The sequence below is a fragment of the Budorcas taxicolor genome, chromosome 1 (genome assembly GCF_023091745.1).
Source record: "Budorcas taxicolor isolate Tak-1 chromosome 1, Takin1.1, whole genome shotgun sequence".
In the NCBI taxonomy this organism is placed as follows: Eukaryota; Metazoa; Chordata; class Mammalia; order Artiodactyla; family Bovidae; genus Budorcas; species Budorcas taxicolor.
In genome coordinates, this window is record NC_068910.1 from 42,799,770 (window position 1) to 42,815,243 (window position 15,474).

The 15,474-nt window shown below is 50.6% G+C and overlaps 1 protein-coding gene across 1 annotated transcript; it reads left to right on the forward strand.

Moving 5' to 3' along the window:
- Positions 1-328: 328 nt before the first annotated feature.
- On the forward strand, positions 329-13,003 carry CAV3 (caveolin 3). The gene is made up of 2 exons (XM_052638828.1): positions 329-553; positions 12,235-13,003. Exons 1-2 carry the CDS (start codon positions 440-442, stop codon positions 12,574-12,576), a joined length of 456 nt encoding a protein of 151 aa, XP_052494788.1. The 5' UTR covers positions 329-439; the 3' UTR covers positions 12,577-13,003.
- The last annotated feature ends 2,471 nt before the right edge of the window (positions 13,004-15,474 follow it).

The following is a 15,474-nucleotide window of genomic DNA, read 5'->3' on the forward strand; positions in this document are numbered from 1 at the left end:
TATGGACCCATTTTACAAGTGGGGACGTGGTGCCCAGAGGGGCAAGTTGTGCCCAAGCTCACGCAGCCAGCAAGAAGCCAAGCTGGGGGCAAAAATACAAGTACCAGGGCTGCACAGCAGCCGCCGACTGCAGTGGCATCAGGGGATGCCAGGCCCTTGAGTCACTCGTGAGGCCCAGCTCCCACGCAGCCCCCTTTAAGGAGTGCTGGGTCTTCCAGCAGGGCTCCAGTCTTAATTTTAGCTTGGAGGCTTGCCACTGGAGGCTTCAGCCAGCGGCAGGCTGAAGTTATGCAGGACAGCTGTCAGCCGGCATGCTGGGTGGGGCCTATTTAGCCAGCAGGGGCACAAGTCTGGGGACACTGGTGTCCGTGCCCCAGGTCTTTTCAGCACCGCCGGCCACACGGCTCCCATCTCCTCCTGCAGGTCCCCCGGCTCCACGATGATGGCCGAGGAGCGCACAGACCTGGAGGCCCAGATCGTCAAGGACATTCACTTCAAGGAGATCGATCTGGTGAACCGGGACCCTAAGAACATCAATGAGGACATAGTGAAGGTAGGCTTGCGGGCCTGCCCTGGTGCCGCCTGCCCGAGGGTGTGGGTTTGGGTGCTAGACAAGAGTGGGCTCTGCTCCAGCACCATCGGCTTCCCTGTTCCTCCCTGGCTTCTCCAAATGCCCGTTCCAAAACCAGCTTGTACCCTCAGAGAACCTTTAGTGTAAACAAGAGCAAAGAATCAGTCACACATACAGGACCATCCACCGGGGCAGGAGAGGCGAGTCGCAAAGGAAGCTCCTTACAACTCTGTGCTCTTCCCATCTGCTCCTGGCCCTTTGCCGGGAGCAGACAAGGTGGCCAAGTTGGGCCCTTTCTGTGCCAGGGGCATTCTGCGGTCTCCACATTGGGCCTGGGATTAATCCCCAGAAGGCAGATTCCAGCAGGGCTCCTGGCCCCTCACAGCGGGCCCAGCTTCCCCAGGGCACCACCAAACACCCACTGCCGCAGGCTGGGGGCTGTGGCCAGCACTCATGCCTGCTCCCAGCCTGACGCCAGTGTCCAGTGGCCAGGGCAGAGGCCCTCAGAGGGCACCAGGGCCCTTGAAAAGGGATCTCAGATGAGGGTTACCCTCCCTTCAGGGAGTCTCCCCCATGGCTGTGCCTGAGTCAGGCCTCTTTCCTTGCCCACATACTACCAGCAGCCTGGCTGCCTCCAGGCCCACACCTCAGTCCAACCTCCACCCGATAGCCACAGGCATCTTACTATAGCAGAATTCCTGGGAGCAGGCTGCCCAACCACAAGCATCAGAGTCACTGGAAAGGCCTTTAAAAGGGCACATGAAGGGGCCTCCAGGGTCCTCTGAATACATCAGAAACACAGACCAGCCCCGTCCAGTAGAAACGTCATGTGACCCATTATACAATTACTCTATGTCACTTTAAATTTTCTAGCACTCATGAGTTTAAAAAGGAAAAACAAACAGGTGAAGTTAATTTTCACAATATTTTTCATTGAACTCTATGTGTCTAGATTTCAAAAATTGTAGAGCTGAAAATTGATTCACAAGCCCAAACTGTTCCAAACATTCTTACAAGTTTCCCAGTCACAGGATTGACTATCGATTTTTACATTTTAAGTAAAATTAAACATGATGTAGAACTGTTCAGTTGCACTCACCATAGGTCAAACGCTCAACACAGCTCAATGCTACTGGGTTAGACAGCACGGTTAAGGGCTTGTTCTAAGCACCGCCCTGCATTGTCACCTTCAGCAGGATACCTCCCACGCTGGCTGAGTCTAACTTTTTCCCATGGCTTCTGAACCCCAGAATAATCTGGCCCCCACCTTCCTCTTCTACCTCCAGCCCCCATGTCAGGAGCCAGTCACAGGAACCAGAACATACTCCTGTATCTTTGCCAAGAGTGCCTGCTTCCTCTTCTCCACATGGTGTAGGCCCCACTCAGCCACTGAGACCTGATTTAAACATCACCTCCTCCAGGAAGCCTTCCCCGACTGCCCCAGGAAATCAGGAGCTCCTTCCTCTGTGACCCCATTCACTCAGGACATTTCTCTGTAACAGTTTATATTATGCGATTATTGTATTTATAAGCATCATTTATGGTGGAGATAGTATAATCATGACACAGCTTGGAAAGTTCAGCAAAATTAGGGAATGAGTTTTCCAAACTGAAAAGCACTATAAAAACATTAAGTAGTACTTGTCATGGTTTGGGCAGTGTGATCTAGAGGGAATGGTCCCAGACTTGACACTAACAGATCTGGTTTCAAATCCAGACTGTTCTATCTAAAAACAATGACACCAGACCCTCTGTAAAATGTTCATAATTTACCCACCCCCATCCCTACGGGGTAAATGGATCTCAGAGCAGCAATGTGCAATAGAAATAGACCATGAGGATTACAAGAGATAAGGGATTTGAAAGTGTCTTACAGAGTCCCTGGCGCAAAACAAGGGTGTGCAAATGTGAGCTGATAGGAGCCTGGAGGGCCAAAGAACTAAGCCAGGGCCAGCACGGATGCCCGGGTTCTGCTCTGGTGGTCCCTTGCCAGCTGCTGGGATGGAGAAGAGGATCCCAAGGGAGAAGGCAGTTTCTGAAGGATTCCTGCAGCAGGTGACAAGTGGAGAGAGGCTCAAGGGTCCCAGTGAGCCAGGAGCGAGCCGGCTCCCAGCCCAGACTGTAATTCAAGGGAGGGATGAGAGTGCCTACACTGGTGCAGTTGCTTATGTTGCCTCTTGGGGACTAGAAGCTATCCTCACTGGAGGCACTGAACCACAGAAAACCATCCCTCCAAGGTGAAGCAAAAGGCCCACAAACATTCCTATTGGGAGTGAAATGAAAGTTGCTCGGTCGTGTCCGACTCTGTATGACCCCATGGACTATACAGACCATGGAATTCTCCAGGCCAGAATACTGCAGTGGGTAGCCTTTCCCTTCTCCAGGGGATCTTCCCAACCCAGGGATCGAACCCAGGTCTCCCACATTGCAGGTGGATTCTTTACCAGCTGAGCCACAAGGGAAGTATACTGAGGATAAGCTGGTCTGGGAATTTATTTGACTTTTTCTTTCCTTTTTAATGAGTAAGAGATGAAAATGTTTTGAAATTTACAACAGGGATTATAAACCAGAATCAGCTTAAATACCACAGAAAGATACAAGGAGACTTCAGGTTGGTGTATGGGCTGTGAAACAATAAAGGGAACGAAGAAACGGGGGAGAATGTGGCTGGAAGAGAGGGGTCTACCTGGACAGACTGGCTTTCGGGTCACCTGGACGAACTTTCATCAACCGGGCAAAGGACAGGGGTGAGGGGAACAGACTTGGAGAGAAAGAGAAACAAGGCAAGGCCAAGAAGAAGGCTGGAGCTGCCCGTGGGCAAGGAGGGCAAGTAAGACGCCAGAATAAAATGGGCTACGGAGTGCCTGGCCCCATCCTGACACTAACTTGCTATGAGACCCTGGGCGAATCCCTTTCCCTCTCTGGGCCTCAGTCCCTACTGTAGACAGAGGCCAAGTGGAAAAAAGTGAAAGTTGCTCAGTCGAGTCCAGCTCTTTGCGACCCTATGGACTATATAGCCCAACAGGCTCATCTGCCCATGGAATTCTCCAGGCAAGAATACTGGAGTGGGCTGCCATTTCCTTCTCTAGGGTAACTTCCAGACCCAGGGATCGAACCTGGGTCTCCTGCATTACAGGCAAATTATTTACTGTCTGAAGCCCCGAGTGGAAAGAAGAGAGACCCATTCCCTTACTGGTGCTGCTGAGTTCACACAGTAAAGCCAACAGTGGAGAACAGGAGATGCACTCACTGGGTCCATGGATTTGACCCTCAGAAGGAGGTACTCCCTTTGGATTTCCAGAGTCGAAACTTCACTGAACTGCACTGAACAAGGCCTGGTGTTGCCCTTGAACCCAAGATGGAAATGAGTGCCAAGGGCGGAGGGAGAGCCCTGTACAGCCCAACAGACTTGACTGTAGTCTCCGTGCTCTGGGGTGGGCCTGGGCAGAGGGGAGGCCGCCCCATTGCCTTTGCCCCCCCACCCCCACCCCACCACCACCACCATTCACAGAACATCAATGCCACCAACCACTTCTTGCTGTGTGCCAGGCACTGGGCTGTTGCTGAGATGGTGATGAGCAAGTCAGACCCACTGTCTGTGAGCCCTGTGCCAGGCTCTGGGGCAGGAAATGAGGGCCAGTGGTCCCCAGTGCTCCAGCTGGCCAGCTAGGACATTGTTCCCTTCAGACCCAAACTGCAAAGCCTCCAGCCCCTCTCCCATGCATTTCTGCAGGACCCCAGCTCCACCCCCACAGTCTGTCTGTTATCTGAGAAGGGTCTCAGGACTGTCTCATTGAGAACTCAGCAGGATGTCTCACCCCTGTGTCAGGCAGGTCATTCGGTTTCTGTTTTCAGCCGCTCTCTGAAAACCCTTCAAACAGACCTGATCCCAGCCCATCATACCAGTTCCCACCTACCTCCAACCCATATCTGCCACACACGCCTTCCTCCTCCAGTAAAACACACAAACACCACCTTCTGCCACTGAGCTCAAGCTAAGAAGTACCTAGAGAACCCAACAGCTCCCTCTTCCCCCCAGTTCTCCAAAATCTGCTTTCAGTGTGGACCCACCTGGACACCCTATTGCATGAAGATGTGACTGAGCTGGTGCTTCCTCTTGAGAAGAATCCAACCCAACAGAGAAGACGAGGCTACATTAACAAGAATGTTCAGGAGGAGGTGGTAAACACCGTAACTCAGCCATCAGTTGAAGGGTCCCGGGAGGTTACGAGAGGAAGGCACTTGGAAAATCAAGAGCCAGCTTCATGGAGAGGTGGTATCCAAGCTGCATAAATAACGAGGAAAATGTAAAATGTGGAAAGGGGGCATCAGGCTTTCCAAGACGAGGGACTGAAACAAGCAAAGGCCACAACATGGAGCAGGATGTCGGGCAGCATCAGCAAAGGTGAGGACCGGGCACTGCCACTCCCCAGCCTATATCCACGGCAGACATCACGAATGGATCACAGCACGTTTCCAGCAAGCCATGGACCATTGGCTTGGCCAAGCTGGCACACAGGTGAAACCTCTTTGCTACACTGTCTGCAGAACAACAGGATTAGAAATGCCTGCATTTATGGGAGAGAAGGCAGAAGGGGCAGGATGGTGCTGAATTAGGAAAGGTCACAATCTGCCAGGCACTCCACACTGGCAACTCCTTCATTTGAAAACTTTTCATCTTGCCCCCTGGCAAGTACCTCTAAGAAGCACGACACTGGACTAACTCACACTGAGGTATTTGTACCTTCGTGTTATGGGGACTCCTGTGTTATGAACTAGCATTTTTTAAAAGGTGGTCCACTTTCTTGGGGGCGCTTGTTAAATGCAGATTTCCAGGCCCTGCCACTAGTCACTGTTTTGTACTTTCAAGAGCTGGCAAGTCCTCTTTGTCTAACAGAAGACACACCTAGAGTCCAGAGTCGTCACCAGCTTCCCTTAAAGATGCACAGGATCAGCGGTGTGACAAACGACCCTAAAACTCGACGGCTGAAAGCAACAGCCCTCCGAGCCTCTCTGTTCTGTGCGTTGACTGGACTTGACTGGGCAGCTCTGCAGGGCTCAGTGGCAGCTTCTCCTCTGCCACATCCTGCTGGTGGAGCAGGTCACAAGCTGAGCCCAGCCTGAGACTGCGCCCAGACAGAGGCCCTGACGGGCATCACTAATTGGGGGCCATCTTTGGGGACTAGCTAACATCCCTCGAGAAGTTGGTGCACAGCCAAGTCTAGAAGTCAACCCAAGGCAATTCCTACTACCCTGCAGTCCACCACACGAACCTTCACAAAGGCAGAAACTAAGGGGGCCAGGGAGAGGATGGGAAGAGATGGGCAGGGGCAGGGCTCACGAAGATCTGATGAGGACTCCTCTGATGGGACCCTTCTCTCCCCCCTGATGCCCTCTGTTATCTGAGTCTCTTCATAGCTCCTTCGTCTGTGTCCTTAGCTTCAGGCCAGGTGCCCCAGGCCCCTCTGTAGGATGATCTGGACCCCAAACTCCCACTAGTACTCGGCCCCCTCCTCCTACTCCCAGAACCGGCCTGTGCTTCATCCTTGCCTCACCTCTGGCTAAGGAACCAGGTCCTGCAATGACCCTAGTCAAGGAAATGGCAGGAGAAACTGAGGTCCAAGGTTTGATGTGGGTTTCACCCCTGCTTGTCCCTTATAGGCCAGGTGGAATACTAGATATAAGACAAATGGCCCAAATTGACACCTACAAGGGCCAAATTTTGGCCCTACTATGGTCATCCCAGATGGTACAGAATTCTACTGCTGTCATTATCAATTATAACACAGGAAGCAAAGCTTTGCCATTTTCCAGCTACTCTGTAGCTATCACCACGTCTTAGCTTCCTGCTTCAGAGGTCAGTGCTGCTCGGGCTATCTGGGTGAAGGGCCGGCCTTATTGTTATTATTCCAATCTGTTGTCCACCAATAGTTTGCAAAAGTCAATGAAAATTAACTACTAGAGAGATGCAGTGAAAAAGAGGTATTGACGATGTAAAATCCAATTGTTATTATTATTAGAATCAACAGACATACAATTACTAGCTGAAATAACTATTTCTAAAATGCCTGCTCTCAACTTGTGGACTTACCTTGTTGGGAGGAGCACACTGATTGTGGACCACCCTTTGAGCAGCTAGATAGTAGGTGACAAGACCAAGATTCCACGAAGCATAGGCACTCCTTCGGATCTTGACTTCAAAACTAATTCCGTGTCACTAAGGATGTTGGCCCAATCCTCTTGGTAGCGTCAAAACCCACAAACAAAACATCAAACAAAAAAGGTGGGCCCAGAGAGGGAAAGCCCCAGACCCCAAATCACACAGTAACTCAGTGGCCAAGTAGAGACCCGACCCAGTGGCCATTCCCCTGCCTAGAGCCATTTCCCCCACCCACGGAGAGCCTATCTGAATCCTGCAGGGCCCTGCATGCGCAAAGACTGAGTCACAAGAGGAATGAGGGGAGGAATTTTTGAACTGGGGGGGGTGGGGGGTGTACTGGGGGATGGCTGCTGGCCTCCCTCGCATCCTTGGGCAGCGCCCAGCCCAGCTCCCCTGCACCTTCCCTGCCCTCCTGGAGATGGCAGGAGCCTTGCTGGCCAATTCCAATGAATCAACTAGCTCTCTTGCTGTTCCAAAAATAAATACGCCAGAGAAGGGGACACCAGCTAAATGAGCCGCCACTGTCTCTCCGTCCCAGCCCCTCCTCCAGCTGCACACCCAGCCCTCCAGCTCTGCCCATGGACTTAGCCCCCACCTCACCCTTCCAGAAAAAGCCATCTCCCCTCCACTTCCGGAAACGAATTAAGAAATGAAGTCACTGTGTGCTTCTGATACACTGGCACGTCTGCCTAGAGCTGCCTGAGCTGGGCTTTATAAATATCTCCCCAAAGTAGTATGGTGATCAGAGCGGTCTTAGCTCTGGTTAAGGGAACGGCTGCCTCCTCCCAGGATGGCCCGTCTCTCTGGGAGCATGATGTCAGGTTCACAGACAACAGGGAGGGTGCCCTGGGCACAGTGCCAGAAGGCGATTACTAAAAGAACTCAAATTTCAGTAACAACAGCTTCTACCGCTGCAAAAACAAAACAAAAAAACAAAAAACAAGGATGATCATTAAAAGACATCATAGAGAAGTTCTTGGTGGTAGGATTATTACCATAAGCAGAGAAGGAGGGAAAAGAGGAATCCATCCACCTTATGGACATGTGCTCACACTCATTTATGACCAGGTAGGCTGGAGAATCATTGCACTTATGATCTGGGGTACCAAGAAATTTTCTGAGATAAATTTTCACAGGAACTTTAGAGCAGCTAACAAATGATTATGTCACTGGGTACCTACCGCGTGCCATGTACTATACTAAGCATTGCCCAAGAGGATGTGCCTAGCACAATCCTGTGACTCTTCCTTAGGATTGTGTACCCCAACTCACAGATGACCCCGCCCTGCCTCCTCCCCTTCAAGCCGAGCGACAGGTGCATCTAGGCATCCTGATTCGACTCTGAGCTCTTCACACAGCCCCAGCCAGGGTCAGAACCATTTTGTGTCTAGCACAAAGTAGGTATTGAATAAGTATTTGTTTGGCTGAATGGATGGATAGGTATGAATGGGTGGATAAGGATGGACAGATGGATGAGAGGACAGATAGATGACAGGTAGATGGATATGAATGGATGGATGGATGCATATGGGTGGACTGATGGATCCATGGATGGCAGGATGAACGGAGAATAGATAAGAATAGATGAATGGGTAGATGAACAAATGGTAGGAGACAGATGGATAGAAAAGAAATTATGTCTGTTCTTCATAACAAGGTTGTAAAAAACAGTAAACCCATTTTACAGATCAGAAAATGAAGCTCAAAGAGGTTAAGTTATTGCCAAAGTCACTCATCAGATCAGCAACTGTGCAAATCCACCTTTGGGAACCTAGCTCCTGTTGAAGAAAGCACTCTAAAAGCCACTAGCAGCTAACAGTTAGTTAGTGATGAGGATCCTATACCAGGCAATATGCTGAGTATTTACATGTCTTAACTTATTCAATGGTCTGATAAACCTAATGAGATCAATCTAGGAAAACGAGGCATAGGAAAGCTGAGATGCTTGTTGAAGGTCACAGAGTCAGTAAGAGACACAGCTGGATGCAAACCTCAACAGTATGAGTTGGTCAGGGCCCCTTCCACCCTCAGAGGCCAGACATAGCCAATCAATCATTGCTGAATGCAGGAATATGCTGAAATACATGAACAAAGCAGGCTGGGCTACCGAGGGGCAGGGGAATTGCTGACTGCTTGGAGTAGAGTGGGTGGCTGCAAAGAAGGGGCCAGGGGCCCTGCCCTGGGGCAGGTCTCTCTGGCCGACTAGGACCAGATCTCAGAGGGAACAGTCTCCCTCCCTGACAGCCAGTATCTGCCTCAGGGTCTGACCCTGGCTGGGGCTGTGTGAAGAGCTCAGAGTCGAATCAGGATGCCTAGATGCACCTGTCGCTCAGCTTGAAGGGGAGGAGGCAGGGCGGGGTCATCTGTGAGTCAGAGTCCACGATCCCAAGGAATAGTCACAGGAAGGGAAGGAGAGGCCCCAGGCACTGAACAGGACAGAGGAGGAAGGCAGGGAGACCACGTCCACCCAAAGGCCTCCCTCGGATGCTCATTCCTAGGACTGCAGCAGGATCCAGAGCCCAGCCCAGGCGCTAGGAGGCATCAGGCACAGGTGGGCATGACCACGATACAGCAGGGGCTGGCTGTGGAGGTCAGAATCCCCCAGCTGGCAGGATCCAGGCCTTGGGGATTTGGCTGAAACTCCACAATTTTAGTGTGTGTACCCAGGGCAAAGCTGGAACGGTCCCCTGAAGCCTATACTCCTCAGCTTCTTGGATCTCGACTCCCCTAAGAAACAGCAACTCTGGATTTCTGCCCATATAAACCGGATGTGGAAAGATACCAGTTATTTCCATTTACTCTCCAAATACATGGGACATTCCCCAATCAACTTGGGCCTTCTTGTCCAAAGACCCAGCACTAGATCTAGAGACTGGAGACTCCTGAATGTCTAACCCCACATCTCCCACTAGCTACCAGCTCCTAGAAGCCCTCCAGGAATCAGTGTTCTCTTTTGGAGGAGATGAGGACCATATTCTTAGTTTTCCTTCCAGCCGTTCCCTTCCATCCAGAGGGCTGGCCGCCTGAGAGGTTAAGTGATCTCCACTAAGCCCCAAGAAGAGAAGGCTGGAGGCTAAGATTCACAAGTGGATCCTAAAAGGCCCTCTGACTCCCCAAGTCAACTTGTGCACATCACCTGCACCCTGAAATCGCTTCTTGTGAATTTTGCTCCCCATCAACAAATCACCCCAAGTGTCAGGCTGCATACTTGCTCTCTCCAGGGGGACCCAGGGATCTGAGGCCTGGCCCAGGAGCTCAGAATCCAGCCATGTGAGAAAAACAGGACTCAACAATGGACATACAATATGGTCATGTCCACTCCCTACCCCTCAGAACATCTTCACTGGAAAGAAAAGCATCAAAGCAATAATAATTTTAGTATTACTAGTAGAGAAATGCAAACTGGAGATGCATGTGTCTTGTTTTTCCTACTCCCTTAATTTTCTGCAAGGTGGCTATGTTATAAGGAAAAGTAGTTTTAATAATAACTTTATTCATAGAGAGGATCTCCTTCCCCCTCAAAAGTGGGAAAAGGGTCTGCATGGGAGACTGGGGTTTGAGCTCACTGGCCCAACTCCCCACCCTCCAGTGAGTCTGATTCATTTGTGCATTTATTCAACCAACTGCTGTTAAAGCAGCCCAGGAATACACTGCCTCTCATTTTATAGGCAAGACAGCTAACACTCAGTGCTACTAAATGACATCACATATGAGAAAGCAGCATGATGATGCTTAAGGCATAGTAGGGACTCACAAAAGGTTAGTGAAGTGACTTGGCTGAAAGCAATCTTTATTTTTTTCCACTTACCAATGGGGGCCTCAGTCACCATTTCAGTGGGATGTGTGAGCAGGATTTTCTTGAGTATCCACCTTCTTTCCAGCTGCAAGGGAGGGACAGGGAGGAGACTTCCCTGGTGAGCCAGTGGTTAAGACTCCACACCTCCAATGCAGGGGGCGCAGGTTTGATTCCTGATCAGTGAAGTAAGAGCCCAAATGCCATGCGGTACAGCCAAAAAGATTTTTAAAAAGAAAAAGAAAGGCCCAAGCAGGCAGCAGACTGAGAGGGAAGTCAGACTGAGAGGGAAGTCTGAGGCAGCTCAGGCAGCTCAGGACCAGGGCAGAGACAACAGTGCTGCACTCCTGAGGTGCAGCACTCAGATACCAGACGCCTCCACCAGCCAGGACAACACAGCCCTCACCTCACCACCAGCCAGATCCTGAAACAGCTCAGACCAGTGCACCTCCTCTAGCCTCCTCCATCACCCCGGACAAGGCTGAACCCAGCGACGCCTCCCAGCTGGCCTCTCCCCGAGGCATCCTCACTCCCACCCCAACAACCACCCCAGTCATGTCAGCCAGGATGAGCAACTCAGAACTCAGACCAGAGATGCAGAGAGCAGACTAGTGGTTTCCAGAGGCAGGAGGGAGGAGGTGAAATGGGTGAAGGGGGTCAAAAGGTACCAACTTCCAGTTATAAGATGAATGAGTCCTAAGGATGTATAGTACAGCATGGCGACCACAATGCATGGTGAATAATATTGTATTGTACGTGTAAAACCTGCCGAGAGTAAGTCATACAAGTTCTGATCACAGGTACACAGAGATGTTAACTACACTCAGTGTGGTGATCATTTCCTGAAATATAAAAATCAAATCACTATGTTGAACACCTAAAACTAACGTAATGTGTCAATTATACCTCAACTGAAAAAAAGCTGCAATCCAGCCAAGCCACTCCCTGTGCAAAAGCCCTCACTCAGAGGCTGCTCTCTGCACAATGCCTGCCCCATCTGGCCTCTCCAGCCTCCCTTTTGCCATTGTGGGCCTGTGCTCAGCCTTCCAGAAGGCCTGTAATTCCCTGAGAGAGCACACTATCTATCCCACTAGGTCCCAGCAGTTGGTGCCCCAAACACTTTTCCAGCCCACACCTCCACCCACTACCTGGCTACCACCAGGAATCAGCTTAGCTAGATAAGGCCTCCTCCAGGAAGCTTTACCCCCAGGCTGAGTTAAACGTCACCCTATGGGTGCACATGGCCCCTGTCCTTCCCTGACCGGAGGACTGGCCTTGTTCTCTCTGTGGCTGTAAAGTCCAGGAGGGCAGGAACCTTCACCTGTTTGCCATCCTGTCAGCAGGCACCCAGTAAATCTTTTCAAGATTACTGCCATTCCAATTCCCTAGGATCATAAAATAATAGAATTTCAGAGTCTCCTGGCCAGCCTGTAACTTACAGATTAAATCAGTCAACTCCTCAGAGCCTCTTCTCCCCCCATAAATCAGAGGACTGGACCAGCTCTTATGCCTCACAACTGTAGGGCAACACCAGCCATCACCTGAGAGCTGGCCAGAAATGCAGAGTCTCAGGCCCCACCTGGACTCACAGGGGTCTGAAGTCCCGTGGGCACGGCCCAGGCACTAGCTTTAACAGGCCACTCAGGGGGTTCTGACCCTTAAGAAACCGGTGATGCTGTGACTTGAGGCTTCCCCGTCCTGCCCCTGCAGGTGGATTTTGAAGACGTGATCGCGGAGCCCGTGGGCACCTACAGCTTTGACGGCGTGTGGAAGGTGAGCTACACCACCTTCACTGTCTCCAAGTACTGGTGCTACCGCCTGCTGTCCACACTGCTGGGCGTCCCACTGGCCCTGCTCTGGGGCTTCCTGTTCGCCTGCATCTCCTTCTGCCACATCTGGGCGGTGGTGCCCTGCATCAAGAGCTACCTGATCGAGATCCAGTGCATCAGCCACATCTACTCACTCTGCATCCGCACCTTCTGCAACCCACTCTTCGCCGCCCTGGGCCAGGTCTGCAGCAACATCAAGGTGATGCTGCGGAAGGAAGTGTGAGGCCGGGTGGGCGATGGGGCGGCGGGGCAGGGGAGCCTGCTGCTCGTGGGGCTGCTGGTGGCTCTTTCTCCTTGGGGACCACTGCTGCCCCCCAAGATGGGAGGACACAGAGTAGGAAAACCAGAAAGAAAAGACAGTCCACCACGGAAGCACAGTGGGCTTCCCTCTGCCCCCTGCCGTACCACGACGCCCCCGTGACTGGGCGCCAGGAAGATCATTTGCTAAGAGGCAGCTACTGCAAATCCTTGCATTCACTTGTACTGTAACAGCATAAACCGGCCCACAGTTCCCACCCGGGACACCCTACCCTTGCCCCAGGAAACCACCAGTGACTGCTGGCATTAGGAGGGTGGCTCCAATAAAGGGTTTCGGTTGCATCTGGAGAACGCTGTTTTCCATCTCTTCACTATGTGGGCACATGCCCTGATAAGCTCCAAAAATATATTTCACTGCCCTGAGAAGCAGAAGGGTCAAGCTGGCTAACCCGTCTCTCAGCCAAATGCAAGAACCAGAGTTTGGTTTCTCTTGGGATTATTGTTTGCTGGGTGTCTGCTCCCACTGCGCTCCTGGGGAGATTATTCCCCATTGACTTCTGTTGCCCCTGGGCCAGCCAGGGGTTACTCACAGAAGGAAATGGCCCCTGGGCACCACTGAAAGCAGGGCCTGGGTTCAAACCTCCCTTTTGGCTCAGATGCTGAGCCCCTGGCATCGCCTCCTGGCATGTACACCCTCAGCCCCAAAGGATTTGATGAGGGCATGCGGTGCAATTTGTTCACATGTGGACCAAATAAAAGGCAATAGAAAAGGCATGGTCCACCTCCTGCCCACCTAGCCTCAGCAGGAAAAAAAAAAAATCAGAAAACCAGAAATCTTTCATTCTTTAGGGATGCTTTCCCCAAGTGTGTTATCTAGAACTAAGTCCTTGGAAAATGCAGGGGGCAGCTTTTACACTTAAATTTGTTTGGAAAATGTATTATATTTCTCTCAGAGATTTTCAATAGACATTAGAATGTTAAAGGTTCTGACAAGTCCTGCAGTAAAGAAAGCTATTTAGGCCAATAGCCTCCAATCCTATTTGATCCCCCCGCCCCCTTTTTTTCTTCATGCAACACCTGTAAGTCTCATGAAATTCAGATTCCAAAGTACTTTTCATATTTTCAGAGGTATCACCTCACTGGCACCTGGCCATGAGCCCGAGGGACCTGGGGGTGATGTGGTGGAGGGGCCACACCTGCATAGGAGGCAGGGCGGAAGCAGCCTCCATTCTATCCTTGCCTCTCCTCCTAGTTGGTCTCAACTTTAGCATCCACAAAATGATCTCTAAAGTCCATTTTAGCTCTTTTTACCTGCTTTTGTTTTTTCAAGTATCTTAGTATGAAAATTTCAAACACAGAGGAATGTTGAAAATGTCTGCTGTGAACAACTATCTACCCACCATCTAGGCTCTAGAATTCACATTTTACTGCTCCGCCTTCAACACGTTCCTACTCATCTTTCATCTGCCAATCTCCCCTTTCTTTTGTATTTTTAAAGAAGCTGCAGATATCGGTATATGTTGTTCTTAAACACTCATCATCATCCCTTACTTTTGGCAAACAAGAAAGTCACTGTCCAGAGGCCAGACTTGTCAAAAGGTGCACAGCCAGTCACATTCATGCTGTGGTTCCAGCCCACTGCTCTCTGCTCAAGGGCCCTGCACATTCTCAAGTGGACTTACAGCCTAGGCTCCTCCTGCTGAAAGGTTTAAAGCAAGCACCCCTTACACCCCCTCAAAGGGCCTGCCCCTCAGACATCTCTCACATTGTTGGGCAAACCATTTCAGACTTGGAGTCTTGGGTTATGCAGAGACTTCTGACCATCTTGGCATTTACTGTGACCTAACTTGACCTTGACTCCAATTTTTCAAGTTCACTCTCCTTCTCTAAGGGCCAGACTATGATGGGAGTTGTTCCTTCTGTGACCCCACCTGAAAAGTAGCAGTCAGAACAGCGTACTAGGGGTATGATGAGAATGGGCCAGAGAAGGGGGTGGCATTCCACTCTCATACACTACATCTGGCTCATGAGGTATTCCTGTTTAAGACACAGGTTGTGATTTAGTAGTGGAGACCAGGAATGACCACAAACCCATTTGTGATTCTGCAGGTAGCTCCCATATCCCATTTGAAGAAAGATATGCCTTAAGCTTCCTTCAAGAGGACAATCTAGACTCCCGTAATGTCCAGAGTCAGATGGTGGGTGTGGCTACATCATACAAGAGGTTTGTGTATGGGTCTTAGAGCATCTTCCAACAGAACTCATAAATGAGAGAAGCTGTGAACCAAGAGATTGGGATCAGGTCTCCTGCTGACCCCCACCCCGCCCCCCGGCACCTGCCACAGCCCAGATACACCTGTGTCACAATCAGACAGATTATGCAGATTCAAGGGAAGCCCAGCAAGGGAACTGAAGGCTGCAAGCCTCCAGATATGGCCACTGTTCTCAAAAGAAAGAAAGAGGGCAAAGCAATAAATGGAAAAATATATTTATTAAGTGTACCTTTTAAAGAGCAACTACTGAAGCAGGCATCTCATTGTCGGGTACATCATTCACCAACTAGCGCAGACAGGAGACAGCATAGAAATTCACCAAGTAGAACAAAATCAAGGAATTCACATTTTGCACTTAGGGGCATTTCGCTGCAATTAAACACAAAAGGTTACGCATTTTGAAACCAGGACCTTCTTAAAAGACAGCCTCCAGCAGTCACATCCTGTAGAGCCATCCCCCAAGAAGACCAAACAGTGTGGCAGATTTCTTTTCAGCACGTAAAGGAATACGGCTCAGAGTCTTCAAGCATTCGCGTTTCACTTCTCAACGTGAGAACAACGAAACATTCCAGAAGAAAATCTTCATGCTC

Coding starts and splice junctions, on each gene's coding strand:
- CAV3 (XM_052638828.1), top strand. CDS start 440: ATGATGGCCGAGGAGCGCACAGACCTGGAGGCCCAGATCGTCAAGGAC. Junction 554..12,234: donor TCAATGAGGACATAGTGAAG/GTAGGCTTGCGG, acceptor CTGCCCCTGCAG/GTGGATTTTGAAGACGTGAT.